The 26,820-nt window shown below is 42.4% G+C and overlaps 1 protein-coding gene across 5 annotated transcripts in view; it reads left to right on the forward strand.

Annotated features, from left to right (window-relative positions):
- Positions 1 to 24,204, forward strand: part of POPDC1 (popeye domain cAMP effector 1) — a 38,652-nt gene extending 14,448 nt beyond the window's left edge. For all 5 annotated transcript variants that reach the window (XM_072831929.1, XM_072831930.1, XM_072831931.1 and 2 more), the window contains exons 6-8: positions 4,861 to 5,028; positions 6,123 to 6,264; positions 20,354 to 24,204. In XM_072831929.1, coding sequence (XP_072688030.1) covers positions 4,861 to 5,028; positions 6,123 to 6,264; positions 20,354 to 20,478 — 435 coding nt within the window. In that variant the 3' untranslated portion in view covers positions 20,479 to 24,204. The remainder of the gene's footprint in view (positions 1 to 4,860; positions 5,029 to 6,122; positions 6,265 to 20,353) is intronic.
- The last annotated feature ends 2,616 nt before the right edge of the window (positions 24,205 to 26,820 follow it).

Genomic DNA, 26,820 nt, shown 5'->3' on the forward strand with positions numbered 1-26,820 from the left:
AAGATACAGAAGCGGAAAACTAATGCTGTATTGTGGCTTCTCGAATTTACACTCTCATCTTGTGTTTGGGAGGGTCACCCCTGCTTTTTACCTGCAGTGAAGACGTTCTTACCGTATTTTTAATCACCACTGTCTACAAACTAGCCCAGGGCCACTCATTTCCTCTCTATTTCTTTCCTCTGCCCTCCTTATGATTTCTTCTTCCAAAGCCCATTTATCTGTTGCATCCATTTCTCTGTGTACAGTAGCAAACAGCATTACACAGTCATTCAGTCTCATTATAACCCCGAAGAGCCTGGAATTTGGAGAGGGTGTGGAAACTGAACCCCCTTTGTTTCTAGAAGCAAGTGCTCCCTGAGAGGCCAGGGATATGACCAGGTACTATCTTGTCACCTGGACTTCAAATTATATTCTAATTAAGTTAGCAAAAAAGGAATTCCTACTATGACCTGCAGGGACTAGGGAATCTTGGGGGACTAGGGATTGGGATTTGGTAGCTGAAAGATGTTCCTGATAAGTGCTGGGGAGATTCCAGAATCAGGACCAAGATCGAGGTACCATAGCTGGGAAAGGATATTGATTCAACCTTTCCAGCACCAGCCATCTTTTGTCTACATAGAGTGTGGTGTGGCATTTTCTGATTGGTCAGTGCATAAGAACTACTTTAGCATCGTAGAACCTGTGTCCTATGCAATTGGAACAGACGCCATCAGAATAAACCCTTGGGAGAGATTGTGTTTTGACTGTTTACAAAATGTTCCCATTGGCAGATACTCAGGAGTAAAAATAGCTGCTGCACATCTGTGTAGGAGTATACAGTGCCTCTTTCTGACTAAGTTCCCAAGTGAAGCACACCACGTGCTCGAACATCTCACTACCTGTGCCCACAGCAGGGACATTTCAAGTGTCAGTGGTCAGACTTCTCCACACCCCTGCTTTTTACCTGCTAATCTCATTTTTCTTTAATTGGGAACAATTCAAAGTGTTCTCACAAAGAGCTACTTTCTTCAAATCTTTATTTCTTTAAGTTCATCTTTGGTAGGGGTGCTAAGGAATTCTAGAATAGTGTGAAAGGAGAAAAGGAAGGCAAGTGGACTCAGTGTCTCTGCAGGTTGCAAATGGTGTTTGGGGACATATGTGACAATTATGACAGGCACAGTGACAGAGCTGAGAAACAGACTCTGAACCTGAACTCCCAGGTGACTGAGAGGTGCTTTCCAGCCATGTTGGTACCTACACGCCAAAGCTGCCGCTTAGAATTCTTGGTAGAATCTTGAGTATCTTTATTACAAAAGGTGGAATTAGTCTTTTGTGTTTGGTTTCTTCCTCTTTGGGCAGTTGTTTTATGTCAAGTGAGCTTTACCATTTTCACGTCCTCTATCACACATACCATTTTGTATTTTATCTCCCACTCATTGCTTTTCCCGGTCATTTGCGCATCCTGTGCTGTGAAGCCTGAAAATCAAAGCTTTATTGAGTTTAAGGGAAAAAGAACGTCTTGGAGATCCCAGCCCTTGTGAAATAAATGAACTTGAAATTTTCTCCTGTATTTAAACCAAACCTTATCTTAGTATTAAGGAAATCTTTTGGTTTAAGCTGTGAAGCGAGTAATCGGCCAGCTTTGACTCTACGGTACTTTAGCGCTTAGGAGAACTCTGAGCATCGGTTGGATAGACCAGTCCTAGGACATTTTCATGTTGCTGATGTGTGAAATGTTATATAATCCGTGAAGAAAATAACGAATTCTCCCCTGAGGACAATCAGCCATCAGAGTGTTGAGCTGCTGTTTCCAGTCCTGACACATTAGGCAATTCCCTTGGACACCCTTGGTCTTGTGTAATGTCTTCTCATTCCATGAGCTTGTAGAATGTAAAGTGAGGGTGAGGCCTAGTGCCTTGAAGTAATAATCAAGGCCAACCCGATCGCAAACACTTAGTCCAGTCCTCTCCCTGAGAGAAATCCTTTTCTATCTCCCATTGTCACATTTGCTTTTATTTCCTCAGTAAAATTCTCCGCCAGAGCTGAAGCATGGCACTGCTGAGGTAGCCTAATGACTTTAGGAAGGGAATTTATTTTACAGAAGCTTTAAAAATTCTTATATTGCTTTTATAGAAGTTCCTCATTAAAATACGTTTTACTTGGCTGTTGTGACAGAAAATCATTAAACACGAATGTCTATTTGGCACAAGTGAAGCATTAGCCATCATGTAAAATGACCTCAGTCAATATGCTAATGACCCACTTCCAATTAAAGGCTTACACTTATGGACTTGCAAGTTATTCATACATACTGTAGGCATAGCTTCTTATTTGAATACTGTTATTCAACCTAAATTTAATGATAAAATAAACAGGTTTAAGGTATTTGTCAACCATCAACAAGAAGTGTATTTGCTAAGTGAATGATAGTATCAGAAGTATCATTACCTCTGTGGAAACGAGGCTATGGGAATGGTTGGAAAGAAGTTAAACGCATTATACGTCATCTAGGTACAATTCCTTTTTCTTCTCCTGGATGGCTTCCAACTGCTCTTTTAACCTCTTCCCCCCTTGCACATGACTTAAATTTTCCAAAGTCACGGATGACCTCTTTGCCAAACAAAGGCACCTCCAGCTCCTAACCTTTTCTTCAGTGCTTGGCTACAGGGCTGTGCTGCAGTGAGTACCAGTACTCACCTTTCTTTAATTACTACTGTGGAATATTATTCGGTTGCCTTGTGTTTATTTACCCACATCTTAGTATTTCTGGGAATTTCTCACTACTGGCTTGACTTTAGACTTCTTTTCTCAAAAACAAAAGAAAAGTTTGTTTTGTTTTTTGGGCAGATGTCTTTGTTTATTATCAGCTTCCTCCTCTTGGATGTAAGCTTCATGCTATTGGGTTCTTTGTATAAGGGACTCTTTATGGACTTTGAGCTGACCTTGTGGTCACTTAGCCAGATTACTGTCAATGTGATCATGTTGGTTGAATATTGGACACATTGGGTAGGGTTTGGCCTGGTTGGGAAAAATATGTCTGGGCTGGATGTCAGAAGTACTCATTCCACCACTAATCAACATGTGCTCATGAATAAGTTTTTTGGTTCTTGTCATTTGACATCTGAAAAATGAGAAAGAATATGACCTGCTTTACCTGAAAGGCAATTTTGGAGCATTTATAACAGATGTAAAAACACCTAAATGTTTAAAAGTTCAGTACACATATAAAGTGAGTGGTATTATGTGTAACTGTCATTCCCTGAAGATTCTCTACCACTTGCCCCTGTTCTATATTTGTCAAAACACTTATTGTCACCTGACGGTGTCATATTTCCTTATATATCATCAGCTTCCTTCACTGGAATGTAAGCTTCCCAGGGGCAAAGATCTTGTCTTCCTTGTCCACGTTGTAGTTTCGGTGCCTTTAACAGTGTCTAGCACAAAGTAAGTGCATAATGTATGTTGAAAGAATGAGGAGAATTTAGTTTTTTATGGATTCATAGAGCTGGTGATGCATTTCTTGAATCCAAATGTGTTTGGTTTGGGATAGTCCAACTCTTATATAATAAGTGCAAACTTTTTGTTCTAGGAATATCAACCCACTTTTTAAAGTAGCCAAACCCTCTAATTTGCTAAAGGTCAAATCGCAGCTATTGATATTAGTTGAGAAGCTGGGTTTTCCATTTGTCTCTCCTAGTAGACATAAATACCCCCTCATCAGCAAAACCGTGTTTAATTTTGTGACAAACCAAGGGGAAAGAGTGCCTTTGGAAATGTTTGCTCTGAGGCTCAGATATGATTTCATGTTAATTCAAAAACTCTTTATTAATTTACCTGGCAGGCATTGGGTTTAACGTTGAGGATATGAAAATGGATTTTGCCTTCGACAGCATTTGTGTCCATTTGTTAATTCCTTCATATGATACATATACACTGAGACCACTCTGTGTTGGAATCTGGGCATTCAGACAGGAAGATGCATAGTCCCTGCCCTCAGAGTGCCTGCTGGAGGCAGATATGTCCACAAATGAGTGTGGATTCAGTGATTTGAGTGCCATCTGAAGCTCAGAGAAAGAGTGCTAACTGATGAAAGGGGACCTGCATGGGAGGAAGGACTTCCTGACACTGTTTTAGGGGTATAACCCCTCACTCTGGAGAAAGTATTTCTTTGGAGAATCTTGAGCTCTGAGGGGTGCAATTAGTGTTTTCCACTTTTCCTGTGGAGCAGTGCTCAAGGGAGGTATGGTGTCCCAATTCTGAGCTAACTGGGGGATCTCTGTGAACCCCCACACCCTGGAGCTTGTCCTGAAAGATCATACTCAAAAAATACCTATGACAAAAGGACCCAGAGAAGGACCCTCACTAGCCATATTCCTCAGTAACAGCCTGGACTCTAAAACCAGTTCACATGAGTCCATCTTCTCATTCTCCAGTGTGTGTTTGCAAGGTTGGCTAGGCAGGTCTTTCATCTATAACTTGCCTCAGGGATCTTACCCCAATTCTTTTGCTAGAAGCCATATTCTTAAACCTCTTTTGTAATCACAAGAAGAATATTTCACAAAGAAATATTTCACCACAAATTATATGTCTAATTGGAACATTGGCCTAGTACACTCTATAGCACCAGACCTCGGAAAACAGAACAACAACAAAACGTGGGGAATTTGCTTTTAGTCTACAGATTTCTTGGTTTTAAACATGATTTTGTAATCGCTATTGAAGCTTGTGTTATAGATCTTGCTTTAATTTTACTAATATGACAAATCATTGCTATAATAATATCCACTGAATTATTCTACTCTTCCTTTCCCCCAAATAATTACAGTCATAATTCATATACACAGATGCACTTCTTTCTTTCTATGTTTGTTTCTTGGGCAGGTAACCATCATTGCAGATGATAACTGCAGATTTTTATGCTGGTCAAGAGAAAGATTAACTTACTTTCTGGAATCAGAACCATTTCTGTATGAAATATTTAGGTATCTTATAGGAAAAGACATTACAAATAAGCTCTACTCATTGAATGATCCCACCTTAAATGATAAAGTAAGTGTTTTTCTGAGTGTGTTTATTTTGTTGAGCAAATATGTATAATGAGGTATACCTCACTTTATGCAATACATATTTTTCTGAATTTTCATTAATTACTCATGTTAAGTGAAGTGGGGATGCTTGTAATTTAGAGACCCTTCGTGGGAATCCTTTCTTAAGAGCATGGAAATATTTTGTACTTATTATATGTGTCGTTACCTGGCGAGATGACTCTAAATGCCAGGGACCTCCATTTGTGGTCTCTCCTAAAGAGCCTTTTAATCAATCTAAGGAAAGTGAGTCAGAGGGAGGGAGGGACGAGGGTAGCATAGGCCAGGAAGGCAGGGAAGCAGGGAGGTAGCAACTGAGGAGAACTGACAAACTCTAGTGAGCAGGAAGTGGGCCTTTCAACGCTGGTATCTTCCAGTTTGGTACATCCTCCTGGTCAAGCCCCATTCCAGAAAGTTCATAAGTGATAAGAGAGGGATAGGAGGGAGCCTGCGCAACTCAGCAAGGAATTGCGGAGCTGTATGGGATCTTCTACGGTTTGCAATTCCATCTTCATTTCCCCACATTTTCTTAGAAGAAGATTAAAATCAGGACTGAAGAGAAATTGCAGAACATTGTTTCTATGATAAGTAATTCTCCAGGAACTATGCATACGGGTGTGTGCTCTCTCCCTCTTTTTTAAAAGATTTTTATTCATTGATTTATTCATGAGAGACACAGAGGGAGAAGCAGGCTCCCTGTGGGGAGCCCGATGAAGGACTCAATCGGAGGACCCTGGAATCACCACCTGAGCCAGTGGCTCAACCACTGAGCCACCCAGGTGTCCTGGGTGGGTGCTCTCTTAAAGTCATCTTGTGTAGGCCCTTTATCAAATTAGGTTGGTGCTTATTATTTTTCAGATTAACAAATAAGCTGATCATATAAAATTTTTGTAATGTATGTGTAGTAGTAGCTTATGATGAAAGTTATAGCTAACATTTATTGGCCGCCTACTATGTGCTGGTAGTTTTTTGTTTCAAGGAAAAAAAGAAATGGTTTTTACAAGGAATATGTGATCCGAGTCTTATAGATCTCAGAAATCTTAAAACTTTGCTTTGTAGAAGGCCAAAAAGTTGGAACACCAGCTCAGCCTGTGCACACAGATCTCCATGCTGGAAATGAGGAACAGTATAGCCAGCTCCAGTGACAGTGATGACGGCTTACACCAGTTTCTTCGGGGCACCTCCAGCATGTCCTCTCTCCGTAAGTTGTCCCAAACTGGTAATATGCCAGGATGCCACTGGATGTCATTGGAAATAGACAAATGACAACTTTGATCAGAAAAATAGCTTTGCAAGTAACCATTTGGCAACCTAAAAGGTATCAATAAAAAATACTAAGTTTATCTTGCTTTCCTTTTCCATGTTGCCCATCAGCTTAAATTTAGCATTAGAACTCTTGTTCCGATTTTAGAAATTGTTCCCTAGTGTTACCATGTACTTTTCTTAAATACTGGTTCACTAGGATAATGTGAAAGAGTCCATATGGTTTGCTAGATATTCGTCTCTTTTGTTTTCATGATTTTAGTTCAAGTGAAAGCCTAGACCCAGGAATGTGTTTAAATAAATGAGTAAATAAATGACACCAGATAACCCCTTTTATTGGTGAAGATTTTAGTGGCAAAAATCAAACTGATTGATAACACACCAGTGGTAAAGAAGTTAGGAAGTTCTTGAATGTTGCTATCTGGAGATGATAGATGTACAACCTCCACTGAAATATTACATGCCTATTAAAATTTAATGTACATGCCTTTTGACACAAATTTCACTGCTAAAGATTTACCTTGTATATATGCTCTACGGCAAATGATACCACATTAAGTGCTGTTCATTCCAGCATTTTTCTACAACTGTAAAATTCTGGGACAAATCTAAATATCTATTGGAAATAAAATTGGTAAATAAATTTTTGGTAAAAAGAAAAAAAAAAACAATGATAGGAAGCAACTGTTGGGTGTTTTACCACTGACTGTGTGAGCACCAAGAGTTAACAGGTGATTGGGTAATGGAATGTTCCTGAAGATGAAGGAGACCACCCAACACCCCTGTGAGTTATCTCATTCACACACCCACTCACCAAAAGGCAGGTTTTCCAAGATTGTCCTATAGGTTAGATCATTTTCTAACCACTTTTAAGTAACATTTTCAGACACAGATGTTAAAGATTAGTAAGTAAAATAAGAGAAACTAAATTATTTTAAGAATTATTCTAAAAATGATAATATGAGAAGAACTTTTAACAAATTCATTTGTGAGACACCTGGGTGGCTCAGTGGTTGGGCGTCTGCCTTCAGCTCAGGGCGTGATCCCGGGATCTGGGATCGAGTCCCACATTGGGCTCTTTGCACAGAGCCTGCTTCTCCCCCTGCCTGTGTCTCTGCCTCTCCCTCTGTGTCTCTCATGAATAAGTAAATAAAATCTTAAAAAAAAAACCACACACACACACATTCATTTGAAGTAGCAAAAAGTCAGACAAATTCTCCCATTGTATAAAATTAAAAACTGTTAATGTTTCCTATTGTGTGTTAATCCAAAGTAACTTCAAAGGAAATACAGGTACACATTCAACAATCCTAAATGTTTATGTAAACGATCTTGTAACTTTGGATGCTTTAGATAAATTGGATTTAAGGATGTTAAGTGTCGCATAGTCTAGAGAGGCATGAATTGGCAAAGCCACGTAATCGACGTAAACTTCCAAAGCCAAGTCTAGGCATAGAAATGTGTTGTGGACCCAAAGGAGATTTCAGGAGTAACACAAATGAGAAATGGGAGATGGTTTAATCTCATTCTTTTTTTTTTTTTAAGATTTTATTTATTCATGAGAGACACAGAGACATAGGCAGAGGGAGAGCAGGACCCCTGCAAGGAGCCCGATACAGGACTCGATCCCAGGACCCTGGGATCACGACCCAAGCCAAGGCAAACGCTCAACCACTGAGCCACCCAGGTGTCCATGGTTGTATCTTATTCTAATGTGACTTTTGGAAGTACTGATTGAGGCTGTCCAAACTCTGCAATCCACTAGCATATCAAATACATTATCTGCCTTGTGGAAACAGTTTGGTGGTTAATAAGCATTTTCAAGTGGACCCAGCTTAATTGCATGTATGGTGATTATGTACTAAAAAAGGTCAGCAGAAAGGGAATTAAATAATAATAATAAATTTTTGTTTATCATCTAAATCTTTTGGGAGTAAAATAACATTTTAGGGAAAAAAGTTTATTTAGAGTATGTTGTTTAAATAGAATTAAAACACATTTTCGAGATTAACGTTTCTGCTCTTTGTGCCACCAGATACCAGGTGGATTGATCACCTGTGTTGCGCATACAGCCCTGTATTCAAATCTTGCTCTAATAATTATTAGTTGTGGATCTAATAAGCGTGGGTTTGAGTATGGATGTGTGTGAACTGCACAACAAAGCCATGCTCATCCTTAATTCCCTTGGACTAATCCCTGTTCTGAGTTTCTTGGCTTTACTTCCTGCAGCTTAATGAAAAATACTGGTACTTGACCACCATTCTAATACTAATAATGAAGCACTTAATGCATCCTGGCATGTGATGCATCAAAAACTAGTTAGTTCTGGTTTCTCCTTCCTAGATTTTAGCTCAGAACTCCTGGAGTCTGGGGGTTTTTTGTTTGTTTTGTTTTGTTTGCCAGACCCATCAATGCCATGTACTTTCCCGTATTACAGATTACATTCCTTGTAAAACATAGGCTACAGAACCAATCTCATACGACAGTTAGGCTGAAATAACAAAATGTACCACTTTTCGAGCATGTGGTCAGTCTTAGTAAATGTGAGGTCGCTAAAACAAGTGAGCTCTTATCATTCTGGTTTCTGATGTGTACACGGAGGCAACTGTGGCAGTTACTCTCAGCAGTCGTGGCAGCTTCATGAATGCTAAGGAGAGAAGGGAACAAACATTTGTGGACAATAATAGGTATTATTTTTCAGGAACTCTCTGTACAGAGTCACAGGTAGTCTCTACCACAATCCCGCATGGAGAGGTATACTAGCTTTTGCTAGGTGGCACAGCACTAACAGTCTCCCAACCTCTGACTAGGGTGAATGAGACTGCTTTCTCGTGCATGTGTACACTGGGTGCCACTCCGGGCCCGTGGCCTCCTCAGCCTGGGATGCCAAGGAGCAGCTGCTTTCGGATGATTGCCACTCGGGGCAGAGGGAAGACAGTGATGACAGAGCCATGCGATGGCTCTGAAAGCTCCCCTAGAAGTAGTGCATGCCAATTACACTCGAGTTCTCTGGACCGGAGAAGTCACATGGCCAGAACCACCATCAGCACGTGGATCTTTAATCCTCCAGCACTGGCTGAGCGACAGCGAGCCTGTGGGGGGAGGGAAAGCAAGTATTGTGACAATAACATGGATCTACCTTAGTTTTATTTCATTTTACACATGAAGAAATTAGGAACATGGATGCTTAGTCACTTGTCCCAGTTGCACAAGGTGAGGCGTTGGGATACAAAGCTAGACACCCTGTCTGATCCATGCTGTTTGACCATATTGCCTCCCTGTTTTAAAAAGAAAAGGCAAGGGCAGCCCGGGTGGCTCAGGGGTTTGGCGCCGCCTTTGGCCCAGGGCGTGATCCTGGAGACCCAGGATCGAGTCCGACGTCGGGTTCCCTGCATGGAGCCTGCTTGTGTCTCTGTCTCTCTCTGTGTCTCTCACGAATAAATAAATAAAATCTTTTAAAAAAAGAAAAAAGGCAAAAAAATGCATATTAACAATTATCTAGTGCTTTATAGTTTACAAGTCACTTTCTTCTTTTTTTTTTTGAGCATTTATTTATTATTTATTCATGAGAGACCCAGAATGAGAGAGAGAGAGAGAGAGGCAGAGACAGAGGCAGAAGGAGAAGCGAGCTCCTTGCAGGGAGCTGGTCTCCGGTCTCGATCCTAGATGCCAGCATCACTCTCTGAGCCTAAGGCAGACACTCAACCGCTGAGCCACTCAAGTGTCCCTACAAGTCACCTTCACACCCATTCCTGTATACAGACCTGACAACTCTGCCAGCAAGGCACATTAGCTATTATTATTTACCCCTTTGCCGATAAATCCACCTAGACTCAGTGAGAAGGCAGTGTTGATCCCCAAATCACTTCTTTCTCCTACAACCTACCTCATTGGAGAAACCTACCGTCCTCTCATCCCTTCATTATGACCAAGCAATGCTGCAAAGAGGTTTTCACAGACCCATTGATTTCCATTTCAATGAAGATTTTTGCCTTATTCATTTTACAGAGGGCTCTACATAGGAACATTTAAATTATCCAGTAATGTCCTCGGGTCATTTAGTGTTTAGTTAGCTTTCACTTTGTCTCATATGTACTTACAGAATTACAAGCAATGCTGCTCTACAAAAATTATATTTATTTTATATATTTTCCTAATGAAGCAACTTTTACATTATTCATTCTAGTCATCAACTCAAATATAGGAGTAGATTTGAATATTAAAGTCTGTGTCAACATTTCCCATAATTCTTTTTCAAGTCAGGATCAGCATGTACCCATCTCACTTGGTTGAAAAGTCTCTGAATCTCTGGGTTCCCCTTCCATCTGTGTGTATGTGTTTCTGCATTTTTGTTTTGTTTTGTCTTATAGAACATTGATTCTTAAATCAGTGAATATGAATATGAATGGCTTGAGATTCTATCTAAGATTCTGATGCAGAAGACTGGGGTGGGGCCTGGCATCCCCATGTTTAACAAGCGCCCCAGCGCTGCTGATGTGGCTGGGCCCTGAACCACACTTTGAGTAGTAAGGAGTAGGGTTTCCTTCCAACAGTCTGGAACTTTGCTGATTACAGCCCCATTGTGGTGATTAAGATGTTTCTTGTATTTCCAATTTACTGGTAGGTAGATCTACAGGTGGATAGATTCTGATGAAGGCACGAAAAGAAATTGCTGCTGATCCCATGTCTTACATGTGCTCTCTATTTACATATGTCAGATGATGCTAAATCCAGAGCAAGATCTCTCCTCTTTGCCACACAGCCTCTGTATTCCACATCAAATTATCACTTTAAAGACAAGAAAGTAATGAGACAGTCTGAGAAAAATTGCTTTCTACCTCTTTATTCAGTAGCCCATAATCCTATTAACTCTTTTTCACTTTCCTGTTGCTTCATTTACTTGCTTCATGTTGGGAAGTGTGATTGTGAAACAGAAGGACCAGAAAGGACGAGCCGTGCAGGGCATGTGGGAAGGATTGCATGCCCTCATATGGATGTGAGCTCTCTTCTCTCTGCTCCTGGACCAACGTGCTCCTCAGGGTGCCTTGCCATCTTCATTTCCTTATGAGGTTTAGCTCCTATGTGTAATTCAGACACCACACACACACACATACGTACAGATTGATTATACTTGGCAGGTCCATCACTGATAAGCGGTGCCAGGCACAGACGTCACAGGCAACAGGAGGACATATTATGTTTCCTTAAAAGTCATAGAATTTTATTTTAGTTAATTGGGGTTAAATAACCTATTGTTAGTTTTTTTTTTTTTTTAAGGATTTTATTTATTTATGAGAGGCACAGACATAGGCAGAGGGAGAAGCAGGCTCCCTACAGGAAGCCTGATGTGGGATTCAATCCCGGGTCCCGAGATCACACCCTGAGCTGAAGGCAGATGCTCAACCACTGAGCCACCCCGGCGTCCCAGTTAGTTTGTTTTTTAAATCCTGAAGCATTATAGGCAATGCATTCTATTGGAACTCATCTTTGAAGGCTTTTGTTAGTTTAAACCATGTATTTTTTCCAGAAATTATCATTAAAATTTATGATTTTTAAAGACACTATGAAATATTTACTTATGAAAGATGTCTTACTGAGAAAAAAAGTCTTTCAGATGTTTTTTGTTATTAATGTCAGGATGACATTCTGGACGATCTACTGGTTTCATATGACCTAGTTGCACAAATACGCTTTAAGGTAGCTTACGTCTGGTTAGTATTCTTATCTCTAAAGGCTAGCAGTGTACCTGACATAATGAGTTTCTCTTGACTATCTTACCCATTTATTTACCTGGAAAGATACAAAAACCAATACAGCATTCTTAGTTCCAAGGCTGGTTTCATGAAATAACCTGTTCAACTCAATTTGTCTTCCATTTGCCCTATGAACAGTTGTAGATGAATAAATAAGTGTTACATGAATCATATGGAGAAGTAGAGAGGAGGTGTGATCAAGCCCCGGGAATACTGAGGGAACAGTTCTCAGACCCATCAAGACAGCTCGACAAAAAGCAGTGCCCCCACTTTGTACAGAAATAAGGAGCAGCTTAGGGAGGTTATGTAACCAGGTCAAAATCACTGGGTTCGCTCTGAAACAAGTGATGAATTTGTTGTAAGTTCCTGTTTTGCTTTTTTACCCTACAGGTATCCATATCCATTTGGGAGTGTAAATTTGTTTAGGGATGTTCAGCCACTGCTATCGCAGCTGACACTCCTGACCACGTTCATTCATGTTCTCATTTAATCTTCACACCCAATCAGATTGGTGTGGTATTTTCCCCTTTTAGGGTTGAGAAATACGACATTTATCTTCTCTGGGTCCTTGGTCCCCCAGCCAGTGGGGACTGTGCTCTCTGACTCCCGAACTCCTGTCATCACCAATCCGTTTGCTGCCCTCTATCCTTTCATGGTATTTTCTCTGTAAAATGATAATAAAGGGATTTTATACATTAACATATTTTTAAACTTTTAATAACAAATTTAAAAATTCACAAGTTAATATATACACACAGATAACAAATGGCATAAAAAAAAATCTTTCAATGAAAACAACTGACCCCCTCCAACTTAATTGCTTAATGAGAGCAATCACATTGGAACAATTTTTTGTTCAAAATGCTAAATAATGTCCTCTTGTTTATGGATTTATCCACTTAATGTTTATCTACTGACCTAACTTAGCTCACTTTTAACTCCCTTCCCCCTTCTCACTTTGGTAATATCACTAGTTTTTATTCTCTTATTATTTACCTTTGTAACATTAAATAATACACTTACACTTCCATTTTGTTTTCTCTATGTAGCATTTTTCTAATTCTTTTCCTTTCTACCTTGTTACATTGTGGTGGGTCTCTTCATTAACTTTTAAACAATCAAGATTTATAACAAGTATATTCTGTTATCTCCCTTTTTTTCAAAATATTTCTAGCCTCTTATTCATTCTTTTAGTTGAAATCCAGTTTGTTTCTTTAAATAAAAAAAAAAAAAGATTTTATTTATTTATTCATGAGAGAGAGAGGGAGAAGCAGGCTCCATGCAGGGAGCCTGATGTGGGACCCGATCCCAGGACTCCAGGATCACGCCCTGGGCTGAAGGCAGGTGCTAAACCACTGAGCCACTCAGGAATCCCCCAATTTGTTTCTTCTTAAAGTCTTTGAGCAGTTGTTTCATATTTGAGCCATACCTTTCCATACTGCTTTTTGTCTTTATAGATATTTCTAGTTGCCTTTCTTTTTCCTCATCCTTGCTTTTTTTTTTTCTTATATCTCTACTCAGTACATCAATTCTGTGTCCCCTTTTTCTCAGAGATTTTGCTCACAGAAACTTCCATTCTTCTGTCTCCTCCTGGACTAGTTGTTCTCTGGGTCTGTGCACAGCTGCCATCCTATAACTGCTTCCCTGTTCTCCTGAATTTATTCACCATCCACATGATGTTACAGCTTTCTCTTTGTGGGCAGGAAGGACTTCCACTGTTCCTTGGCTGCACACACCTGTTGCCATGCAGCTCAGTGCCCTGACCACCCATGTGAGTAGTTAAAAATTGATCTGGAAATGACCTGTAGGGCAAGAGAAAACCTCCTCATGGGAACCACTAACCACCTTCAACCTCTCTATTTGCTGTAATTTGTACACTTCTTTGGTTGAGTCCTTCAATGCTGGTGTTAAATTTCTCTAAGGGAAATTAAGTATAAAAGCTATACCTACCCTTGATCTTTATTTTTCAGAAAGTTTCAATCCAATCTCTTCAATTAAAAAAATCTTATACATACGCAAGGCAGAAAAAGGGATGATAATCCTCTCTAGCAACGAAGCCATTAAATCCTTCCCTACCCCCATTCATCAAAAATCATATAATCTAATTAAAATTCTAAACCCTTTGTAAGGTTTTTAATTACTTGCTAAAGCAGTCGGCCAGATGGTTAAACATAATAAAAATAAGAACACTTTGAAAGGAATGAGGAAAATGTCATCAAAGTTAATGGAATAAAGGGGAAAAAAGTCATATAACATTATATTGGATAGTTTACAAAAGTGTTCCCCCTTCATCAAAAATGTGTTTCTTAAGCAGAGAGAAAAGTCACTTGATAAATGTCATATCAGGATATTCTGTTTATTTGGAGATCAAACTCGAGGTTGCTTATTCATTCTCTGGAACAGGTGTGACCTTCACTCTGGATTTAAGAACAACAAATATGTCTGTTTACTTTGACTTGCTAAGAGATGCCCTCAGGCCCTCATGTAATTAGAAGCACACCGAAATAGAATCAGCTTAATAAGGATAGGATTCTGTCAAAGGGAATTTCTCTTTCCTAATTTTTCACTACTCTGGATACCAGAATTTTGACTGTTAGGTATGAACTCCTCAGTCTGCATGGAAAAAGGCTTCCTGTGGTTCTTTGACTCAAGACCTCAGGAAGCCAGGAAAGGGTCTGGTTGGGGGGCAGGCTAAGCTTGTCCTCCACTGAAGTCCCTGACTTGCTTGCACTTGCAGGCGACAACCCGCAGGATGCACAGTGGGCCTCAATCCAAAGTCCTTTCCTCCTCAGCTAGGATCCAGAACTAGCTGCTGTCTGAGCAGATCTGCTGAGGACTCTACTTCCTAGATCCGAATCTTCCAGTGGACATCCACAGCGTTGTCACCCCCAGTGACCTGGCAGGAGGGGAAGGGTCCACTGTTGGGTTCAAGGCTCTTACTGCTAAGCCTCCATCTTCTACATGGGCTCAGAGCTCGTATTTTTGAGTTTTTCTTTCTTACCCTTAGGATTGCTGCCTGGTGCTGCCATTCTCTCTCTCAGCTGAACGCACTGAATGGCCCTTAACTTCTCTGTGTTCTATTATGAAATTCTGAACCCCCCTGAGAAAGCCTGCTCTCTTGCAAAGACAGCTTTTGATGAAGCCATTGCTGAACTTGATGCCCTCAATATAACAAAGACTATGTATGAAAAACCCACTGCTAACATCATACTCAATGTAGAGCTCAGAGGAAATTCTGTGCCTTCTCAGTGCCTTGGTATCCATGGAAGGGATGGAGAAGTCTTTTTGACAGATTTTTTTTTGCCACTTGGTATAATACGAAACATCCCCAAACAACAGTAACTCTTACATAACTGTTTAACAATTTCACACCTGATAAATCTGGATTGCAGTTCAGTCTGAGCCTATTTGTTTTACATACTTTTATGATAAGCTGTGTTAATTGGCACCCAGAGCCAAGTAGAAGATGATTATAGCTAATAGCGAAAAATAATGCTAATTAGCTCTTCTTCATTATAATGAATACTGAAGGATATAGTTAACCACTTCTGTTTCCCAACTGTAAAAGTGGTTCTAATAGAAGGATAGAAATCAGCTTTCTGGAAAATTTATGGGTATGGAATTATTTGCCTGCTTAGAATGTGGAATAAGTGAAAAGTAAAGCATTATACAGAGGTCATGTACCTCATAGTAATGTCCTTGAGGGACAAAAGTAATTTGAAAAAGCACTTAAGCTAAAGATAAGCTCAATTTCTTCCTCCCTCCTCTCCTCCTGCTCTTACATCGAGGTGAGTTTGGGCCTCCTGGGCAAACTTCTGATGATGCATCAGTGCATAAAATTAATGAAAAAACCAGGCAAACTTGTAGAAAATATCTATTAATGTTCAACTTGTAAAACGTAAGATAGTTCCTTGAAGCAGAGTATTCTCTCTCTCTCTCTCTCTCTCTTTTTATAGTTTTTGGGAGTTTTGTTGTTCACGCTCCAAATTTGGCTTAGATTTATTAGTAGGCAAAGAAATTGTTTCTAGCAGCATAGTGATGGTGACTGAGTCTTTCCACAGAACCAGCGGCTCTCCCCGAGGTTAGAGAGCATCAGGTGTAGGGCAGGTGAGCGCCCGGCTCCCTGACTTTCTTCTGGCTGTGACAGTGACAGATCCGCAGGTGGACCAGGTGAACATCACACTTGGCCTTCAGTGGGCCAGGAGTCCCAGGCCAACTGAGGTTGGGACAAAGTGTGGGTGCTCTCTGTGACTCTGAGTCCTGTGGGGGGGTCAGGCAGCCAGCTGGCACCGCGAGGCTTCCAGTGGTTCCCTGTGGCCTTCCAATGCGTCAGCGGTAGAGACAGGGCAACAAGGTGCCACCGTGGGAACCCTCACCGGAGGGGCCTGCGGGCCCTACCCCAGCCCCAAAGCCTGAAATGAGAGTGGATCTAGGATCCTGTGAAAAGAACATGAGTAGGAATATTCCATCTTGCTGGGCTGTTAGGGCCACCAGTTTGTCCTGCGAGAATATCTTGCCAAGGTGGGTCACCCAGTCTCCCCCACTCTGCTTTATTTACAGGCTGTCCAGGTTGTCTTTGCTTTAGCTTCTGAGTATAAGGTAGAAAAATAGGGACATCGGGTGACTCAGTGGTTGACTGTCTGCCATTGGCTCAGGTCATGATCTCAGGATCCTGGGATTGAGTCCCGCATTGGGCTCCCTTCGTGGAGCCTGCTTCTCCCTCTGCCTGTGTCTCTGCCTCTCTCTCTCTCTCTCTCTCTCTCTCTCTTTCTCTGTGTCACTCATGAATAAATAAATCTTTAAAAAAAATAATACTTGTTTTCCAGTATGGGACAGGGGCATATACTTGTGATCGCAATGAAATACGGAATGTGGAAGGGCTCTAGAGCTGTAGGGAATAGAATCTCCCCACATAAGGAATTAGGGAAGACTCCGATGAAGAAGTGGGGTTTGATCTCAACCTTGAGGAATGGGTGGGAATTTGATGGGCAGGGATGGAAATGGAGAGGCCACTCCAGGTGGGGCGAATAGCGAGAGAAGAGGGAAGGGATGAGTTAGATTTGGGGAGCAGCGAGTTTGCCAGCAGCTTGGACTGGAAGAGGAAGGGAGCCCGACTTGGAGACCCCTGGATGTCACCCCAGGACTGTGGGTGATTCCTGCATTACTGTGTTTTTCATACTATATGGTAAGCACCACAGCTCTTCCTTGGCCCCAACAAACGTAGCGGGGACTGGATAAATTCAGGGAAGTTGAAAGTTCTTAGGTTTTCACCAGGTCATTTCCAGTTGGATTGGGTCGCCTCTTCCTTCTCTCTCAGTGGGAAAATGCACCTACTGGTGATGGGGCTGAGAGGGCAGAGAACATGTTGGCCCCAATCTAGCCAGCAGCCGCAGAATGCTAAGGAATGTCACTCCTGCTTTGATAGATGGGCTAAAAACCTGAGCAATTAGTCCCAGTCCCCCAGTCAAAATAAACTGGGTGTGTTTCTTCTATGTGTGTCCTTCTACAATGACGTCTGAATGCTCTACATTATTGATTGGGTTTGATGCTCTTAGACATGCCGTCTTGTTGTTTGTTCTGGGAGTTTTTACTTGATTGCAAATACTCAGCCTAAGTTAATGTTTCATGAGGCTCAGTCCTAACTTGAGGATAGATATATGATGGAAGCCATAGCTATTTTTTTAAGCCAATTTTGCTGCACTTGGGGGCAGTTTAGATTGAGAAGCCCCAACTCCTACTCAAGTACAAGTCCCGCTTGTTTTTATTTGCCATTCCTACAGGCGATAATGAATTTTAACAAAATTTCTAATTAGTTAGGCCATCGCCCTCCAAAGGCCATATGAATAACTCATTTTATTACCTTACAAACTGACAAAACGATTATTACATCCCAGGCACTGATGTAAGGACGATACCGATATTAAGCCACTCGGGCCTCTTGACGACCATACGAAGTGGGTCATAGCACTATTCCTGTTTGACAGAGAAGGAAGAGGAGGCATGGAGAAGTGAAGTACCTCGCCCAAGATCACACAGAGCATTCCTTGGCACTTGAGCAAATTGGAAGCTGTGTTTGGTGGTTGTGCTGGTATCTGTCACACAGAGAAGACTTGCGCGGGCGATTCTGACATGCTGTGTGCCCCATGACAGGATGGTGTTCCTGGATCCTTTTAATAGGGGCTTATTTTCTATAGTTTAACGTCAATAGTTGTCTTTTAAGAAACTCAGTGTTTTAATTGACTGTAAGTGCTTGATAGTGAACAGTTTCCATGTATGTACAGTGAACACATGAATGATACCAAAGTCCAGGCCAGTCTAATAATATCTCTTTTTTTTGGTTGGAAGATGTGGCTTTTGGGAGTAGCATCTCCCTAGTCCATGACTGGAGCCATACATCTCATCATAAGCATTTAGTGGCATTTTCTATGTGCCCAGCGCCCTGCTGAGTACATGACATGATTATTTTATCATCCAGCAATACCACTAGGCAGGCCCTGGGAATATTTCCTCTTTTTCTTTTTTTAAATTTATTTATTTGAGAGAGGGAAGGACAGAGGATAGAGAGCGCAAGTGGGGAAGAAAGGGAGAAGCACATGCGGGGCTGGGTCCAGGGCCCTGGAATCACAACCTGAGCTGAAGGCAGGTGCTTAACCCACTGAGCCACCCAGGTGCCTGGATGAGGAAACTGAGGCCTAGAGAGGCTCAGTAAGGGAGTGTAGATCACAGCTAGGAAGCTGCAGAGCAGGGTTTGGGACCTGGGGACCTCTCCCACTTGCCCACTGCATCTGCTGCCCGCTGCTGACTCTTCCAGGGAATTAACGGCTGATCTTGGTCAACCTCTCGTAGCAGGTCGGCTTCCTGGCTTAGGAGGGCCCCCTCTACCCTCCTTTGCTCTATACCAAGTATTTGAAGAGTCGGGGTTCACCCATCATTCTTCATTATCAATAACCTTAGGCCCTGGGGATCCCTGGGTGGCTCGGTGGTTTGGCACCTGCCTTTGGCCCAGGACGTGGTCCTGGAGACCCAGGATCGAGTCCCACAGCAGGCTCCCTGCATGAAGCCTGCTTCTCCCTCTGACTGTGTCTCTGCCTGTCTCTCATGAATAAATAAATAAAATCTTAAAAAAAAAAATAACCTTAGGCCCGGCCTGAGTTCAGTATTTGCGGATTCCGTGTTAGTGCAACGCCAGCCCCGCGCGGCTATGGGCAGGACAGACAGAGACCAGGACAGAATGAATCCTGACGTTGAATGTGGGGACTTTGTGGAGGGGAGTTTATGCCAGCCAGGGAGCTGCTCATCAAGCACCTTGAGAAGTCTGTGCACCTGTTTATAATAACTTCTACTCTTTTAAACCATATTTTTTTCTGTATCTATCACGGTGTCGCTTATGTGGTAGATGCTCAATAAGCATTTGGCGAATGCGGGACAAATGAGGGACTGACTGAGTCATTTATTACTTGGCTCCTTGGATATAAAAGGCTTTAAGGATGTCCCTGCCCCCTCTGCTACTTGGGATTGTATTTCTTTCTTTTTTTTAAATATTTTATTTATTTATTCATGAGAGACACACAGAGAGAGGCAGAGACACAGGCAGAGGGAGAAGCAGGCTCCCCGCAGGGAGCCCGATGTGGGACTCGATCCCAAGACCCCAGGATCACGACTGAGCCAAAAGCAGACGCTCAACCACTGAGCCACCCAGGTGTCCCCAGGATTGTATTTTCTTCACCTGGGTTTTCCTCCCTGTGTGCCTGGACTCCTCCCCTCCCCCCATCTCTCCTCTCACCCCTCCTTTTCCCATAACAGCCCAGGAAGAAGTGGCTGGACAGACTGCTGTTTAAGGCAGTGCTACAGGTGATGTCAGCTTCCATAGCTTTAGGATGGAACTATTCTTCAGGGAAATGAGGAGGTAAATCAGCTTTTGAGGAACTCAAGTCGCCGTGTACGATATTAATGTAGGAACATGCATTCCGAGTCCTAATCAGACTTTAGGGCAACCCCCTGGAAACTGCATGTGTCGGAGAAGCTTATATCATCCACACACATGCAGTGGGATCCATTCTACGTCTGTTCTCACACCTGAGAATCATTTCTTGACTTCGCTGTGTTATTCAAACGCAGAGTTGAAAATGCAAAATTTAGGGAAATTGCATTCCTTGTACTAGTGATAGATTCTCAGAGAGTTTTACTTTCCAGTTGGAGTGTGTAATTGCTACATGATACCAACATCAGGGCGGGCTAGAATTTAAGTGGTTTTCCTTTCTGTGTCTTCGACAGATGTGCCATCCCCACACCAGCGGGGCTCTGCCAAGATGAAGCCAATAGAAGAAGGGGTGGAAGATGACGACGAGGTCTTTGAGCCCGTGTCTCCAAATGCATTGAAAGTCCATCAGTTGCCTTGATCAGAGACACTGAGGTCAAGTGACCGAGACGGAAATTTGTCTTGAAGAGATCCTGAAAAATACCAGCACTTTGTCGTGGCTTAGTGATTACCCGGCTCTCGCCCTGGTAGTCTGAGGGCAGGATAGCGAGGAAGGGTGGAAAAAATGGGAAGGTTATTTCAGCTCCCCTTTTTTATTGATCAGCTTTTTATGCAATTGTTTTCCTGAGCCTCCTGACTAAACCTAGTTCTATTTTTGAGATACGTATCTTCACAGTGTTTTCTAGGTGTATTATTGTTTTCGCTCAGCACCCTGTCAATGCAAAAACGCCTTTTCACTGATTTTTTTTCTGAGTTGTGGTTCATTTTCCTCACAGTTCCTCTCCACCGTGGCAATGGGGTCATCCATTTGATAGTTGTAACCAACGGTAGAAGTTTGAAATTGAGGTTGAGGTATCATTAAAAAGCAGGGAGTCTCAGGCCTTGAATTGTTAGCTGGAAATTTTTAAAGAAAGATGTGATTTGACCAGCGTTTATTTTTTTTCTCCCAGGCCAGACACACTGCTCCGCTAGATCACCTTACGTATCTGGGCATTGTGTAGATGGCTTGATAATGAGCAAAACTCATCAGACTTTGCTCACATTACCCGCATATTATGCTGTGTGTAATCGGGTCTGAAACCAAAGCTGGAAAGATAACAGATGGAAGCAGTCCTGAGCTCAGCTTGACCTTCAGGAAAACTCAACTTACCTGTGATTTGGAGCCATCTTGTCCCACACACGCCGGTATGGGCGACACTTTGGGGTAGGGAGTCATGTGCCCAAGCAAATGTCACAGAATGAGGTGATTGAAAGAGCATTTTCGTTCTGTGATCGGTATTCTGAGGTTTCAGACTGTTCCTCCAGAGCCAGAGCTGTCTCTTTAAAATGTGTGCCGGATACCCAGTGCCAGGTTTGCGAATGTGGACACAGCTTTGTGGGCAATTTCCATAAGCTGTGCCGAGGGCACCCACCTTAGATGTTGGTGTGAGGGCTTTGACTGTAAATCTCTCTTTTCTACCAGAATCGTGTTTCAGGACACAGTGGTATTTGGCTGGTGGGAAATGAGATGTTTGCCGAAATCATCATACTGGTCATTGTGACTGTGCCACTCAATTGGGTGAAGCCTGTAGATCGACTACGTGACATCATACATACATAGTGTTGATTTTCATTCACTAGACCCAACTTGAGTCAGTCCCCTATTATATATATTAAATGGCTAAGAAAAGTTCCGAATGAAATTACTTTCAGGTAAGCTGAGCCAAAGGCAGCCTATCTTGCCAACTTGCCAAGAGGTGATTTCTATCAGAGAAAGTAGATAAGCTACTCTAGGGTCACCTCACTTTCCTAAACCCTTTTTTTTTTTTTTTTTTTTTTTGGCCAATTAGTTTAGTAATTTCACTTGAGTTAAATTTACACGCTCGGGTCATTCACTAAGAGAATTTCCACAGGCTGGGAATCCAGCTCCTAACATCCTTATCACATGTTGCCGTATTAACATCACAGTGGAAAGGCTGATTTCACTTCACTAGTAGAGTGGTTTCTTCAGTTTTCTAAATTATAAATATATTTTGGGGAAATGAAGCACAGGTGAATGACTTAGCCTTGGCTCTAGGATTGTAAAGATTCATTGGGTTGAACCAGCCCTCCCTGTGCCTGAGACCACACGTGCGGGTAACTGTAACGTAACGGCGCTGGTATGGCTTCCCTCTAACAGCCCGAGAGAGGTCGTGTAGACCATTTAGTTCACACAAGCATAAGACTAATTTGCCAAATCACTCTACAGAGTAATTAGATATTCCACTCTTCCCCGAATGGAAAGTCATTTTAGATTCTGCTGAGGCCACGTTTTTAATGTTCTGTGGATCCTCAAAAGCTTGGGATTTCCCTAGCCTGACCCATCTCCAGATGTGTCTGACTTTGTCAAGCTGAGACAGTGGAAAGGGGAGGGGGTCATCTCTTAACTGTCAACCTGCAGGTGTTTAGAGGTTATTTTCTGTAGCGCTGGGACCAAGCATGTGTAAAGGCACACCGCTAAAACTAGATGACAGGAATTCATTTAGTGTTTTTATTAAAACCCATGTGTGCGTGTGCACACCCATCAGTGTTTTTCATAACAAAGATCATAATCTCGAGCTTAGGAATCTTAAAAGAGCCACTTAGCCTGAATGGGAAACATGAAACTATTTTTTAAATACACACCTCTAAGAAAGACAATGAGACTCGGAGAAAAGGAGAAACAAGCCGCCGAGCAGCCCTCCCACATAGACTTGATGGCAAAAGAGCAGATAAGGAAACAGAGAAGAGTTCTTAGTGTAAGATCTCCTGTGGATGGCTTGGGGTTCATTTATACAAGTGAACAAGCGCATCTTTGTGTAAGGCGTAAATCCATAGACAAAAAAACCCACGTTTGTTGCCAAAGCCACCAATAAGATGCTTCCTGTGTTTTTTGGTGTCCCCTTAGCTTTGTGACCAAGGTTCAGAAGATGGTCTGCAAAAATCAATCTATATCTAACCCCAAATCTACTGTTTAAATGTAACATCAAGTCTGTTGTGTGAATCGGGAGTGTAACATTTATACCAGGATGTATGTGTCATTTGTAGTGTTTTGAAAGCCCTCATGTTTATATTTATAAAATGACAGCACAGATACTATATAGAAACTCAGTGATGTTTATATATCTTGAATCAGTAATAATGGGTGCTATATAATTGCCAGTGACCATCCGTTGCTTTCCGGGATCGTTTCCACTTGTCCCTGTGGCTCACTTGCCCCTTCATCATTGGGCACCATTTGTGTTTTGCTGCCAATAGTGTGCGCACTGGGAGACACCCCCTTCTTCGTATCTGGTTCTCCTTCCGCATATCTGCAGCTATTCTGATTTTCTAATTGGGAACTGCCGATTCCTGCCTCCCAAGTCCTATTATAGCCCCAAAGGTAGAGCCTCTCGGATGTTGGGAAAAAAATCTTTGGGGAAAGTTGGTGCGGCCAGGTAACGACTCAGGGTGAGGTGGCGCCCAGCAAGCCCTTGGGCGTGCGGGTCAGCGTGTGCATGCCCGAGCCCTGCTCAGTGCCCTCCTCCCTGCAGACCCCAGGGAGCAGCTCTGAGGACTCCCAGTTGTTTATTTCTTTTGTCCATTTCTTTGGACATTTCTAGAAGCTGCTTTGTCAGAAACCTCTGACCTTGCCATGCCTCCATTCCCCCACCCTTGTTTTGCAAACCTGGTTTCCCAACCTCTTTTTCTAATTTTTTCCATCTAAAGTGATTAGAAATTCCCACCTATTCAATTCAAGTTCAATTCAAGGGACAGGACACTGTGTAGGGAACTCCAGGCTGCAGTGTAGTCACCGCTTCAGTCTGGCTCCAGGGATGATACGTTTTCTCACCGACAGCCATTCTTTGATTCTCACAGGAGCCCACATACCTTGTGTGTAACAATATATTGTGTCATTTAAGAAATCTGCTTTTAAGTTCCATTTATAGGTTTTTCTGTTATATTTGCAACCTAGTTTTAAAGTACACAGGGATTTTATGAATGCTTTATACAGACACATTTGTAGGAAACCCATTCTTTCTGTTTTTAGGTGCCATTGACGTTGGTAACATTTACTTTATAGTCAATTTACATTTTGTCTGCAGAGCCTTATAGTTTAAAATATCTTCATAGATTGTCATTTGATCAAATAAATTTCTTACTTAGAAAATACGTGTTATCTTGATTTCATTCCTCTTACCAATAGCTGATTTGCTCTGACTCCATGCCTGAAGGAGGGGGTTGGTTCATTTACCCCCAGGTTGTGGGAGCTGCTCTGGTTGACCAAGGGGGTGGTCTTGGGTCAGTTCCACGTAATTTCAGAGCTCTGTCATCTTGGCTGCCTTTCGGCCCCAAGAGGCAGCAAGACGGTTTTGACTGGATGCGGCAACTTGAGAAGCCTTCAGATGTCACTGTAGGGATCCATAGATTGCAACTTTTCATTGCCCTCATTTGCACATTCGCTTCTAGTTTCATAAGGTGTAATAACACAAGGAGTCACGTGAAGGAGGCAGAAAATCTCCCCTGGATCTATCCTGTGGTGGGCAAGAGGGACCAGTCTTCCCATCCTTGAAGAAACCTACATTTTCTTCCATCACCTGTCCTAGACATGGGGATGGGAGTTTGAGAGCACCATCTTAGCAGCTGGTCTTTGCCACTCGACACACTTGTCCTGATCAGCCGCAACACCAGATCCAAATGGAAGGGGCATCTTAGGGGCATCTTCTACTGCCACGAGAGGAATCAATTCTGTTGCTCAATAAGCTATGTCACCTAAACCTACAGTCAGGTGCTGAGAGCCCTGGACGTCTTGCTGAGCTAACTTTGGGGCAGGTTTCCCTTTTTTAATTTTTTTAAAAGATATTTATTTGAGAATGTGCATGCATGTGCGCATGACTCCCCTCTGAGCAGGGAGCCCGATGCAGGGCTTGATCCCAGGATCTGGGATCACGACCTGAGCCGAAGGCAGATGCTTAACCAACTGGGCTGCCCAGGTGCCCTTTTTCTACCTTATAACTCTGAAAAATAATTTTCTTTCCAATAATGGTTTTCCTCTACTCCTAGGCCTTGTTCTCATTCCACTTTGGGACCATGTCCACAGTTCTAACATCACCTTTACCCCTTCCTGCTGGTTGCCACACCCTTGGATCTTGGGTGTTAGACACTACATTCATATTTCCTTGCTGTTTACTAGGGACAAAGATGTCCCCAATGACTTTGAAGCTCCCCCAGCCTCCTCCTTCATCCTGTCATGAGAAAATTCTCCTCCTTCAGCTTCTTCCCCTCGTCACTTGTCACAGCTGCCTATGACACTGTAGGACCTCACATGGCTGGGCCAGCCCCAGGGCCCTCCCTGAAGAATGAAGCACAGGGGGTGGGATTTTATGCTCAGACACCTTCAGTGACAGGCCAACAGAACAAAACGTGATTTGAGCAGAGCTCAACCACCTCCTCCACCTGATAAATGGTATTCCCACAGCTATAAAATGGCTCTTATATAGGGAAGGCAGCCTTGAGGGGAAAATGATGATAGCCATTTCCTTCTTGATGTCCACCTGCAGATGATGAAAACCTACAGACCAGCTCGCCGCCTGATGGTGGTGACATACAATTAAGCCACTTTTGCAGAGACTGGAGGGGACAGGTAGTCCGAAGGAGCTCAGACAAGGGACAAACCTCAGGCCCAACTCTCCAAAGGGACTGCACGTAAACTATTCATCTGCTCTGAATTCATTTCTCTTAAAATAGCTTCTGTTATCCTGGGGACCCAGCTAAACTTTTTCAATGTGCTTCTCACTATTTTTGTTAATTCTTATCTGATCTCTTTTAATGCTTCTCCTTGTTAGTATTGATATGTTGTGCTCACAGGAAAAATTATAATACTTTACATTTTTCTGTACACATATTATACAGAGAGACTTTTTTTGTAGAAAAAGAAAAAAAGACTGATATTGACCTTCAAAATCATCTATCCTTTATGTGAAAATGTGGGTCTTTGTTACACGCTGTGCCAAACAGATTTCTTATCTCTGTTCATCACCTCAACCTCCCTCTTTAGCTCAAAGCAGCTTGGAAGAGGTAGCCTGAGTCGTGCCCTTAACCTTGGACATGGATTTGAGGTCAGAGGCAGTTCTGAACATTGTCTCCGACCATGTGATCGTAGGCATGGTGTTAAACCTTTTGAAGCTGCTGTGTCCTCTGTGTACACTAGAACTTTGCCCAACACATAGTTGGCAATCGGGAAATGGTCTCGCCCCTTTCCCCCCTTTCCTTTGATGGTCAAGTTGAATCCTTAAGGCTTCTGGAAACTTGGCAACCGTAGTCTTTGTAAGGAGCCAGGAGGCCAGTACCAGTGGGATCTGAGGGAAAAGCAAAGCAGGAAACTCTTACTATGGCCCCTTCTGCCTGAAGAACTGTCTGAAGGCCTGGGAGCCCAGTGATCACAGGCTACAGGGTCCCTGGACTCGTCTGGCTGGGGCAGAGAGAGAAGAGCCATCCTATCTTCAGCAAGTGGCCCCAGAAAGTAGTAGGCAGGGGAGGAAGGCTGTAGGCGCCACTCTATGGTGGCTAGTGGGTGGAAAATACTAGTGTTAGGTGAAATGATGCTTTCCATGAGGTTCTTCTCCAAGAGCCTTAAGCTCTGGTCAACGTTTAACAAATTATTTTGAACTAATAACCTTCCTTCTCTCTCCATGGTGACCATTGAACCGTGAGCAGGTGGGATGGATATGCATGGAACACGCTATGGGCAAGTTTGGACAATAGGAAGGACGGAGAGAAGTTTATC

The sequence above is a fragment of the Canis lupus genome, chromosome 7 (assembly GCF_048164855.1).
Source record: "Canis lupus baileyi chromosome 7, mCanLup2.hap1, whole genome shotgun sequence".
NCBI classification, from domain to species: domain Eukaryota; kingdom Metazoa; phylum Chordata; class Mammalia; order Carnivora; family Canidae; genus Canis; species Canis lupus.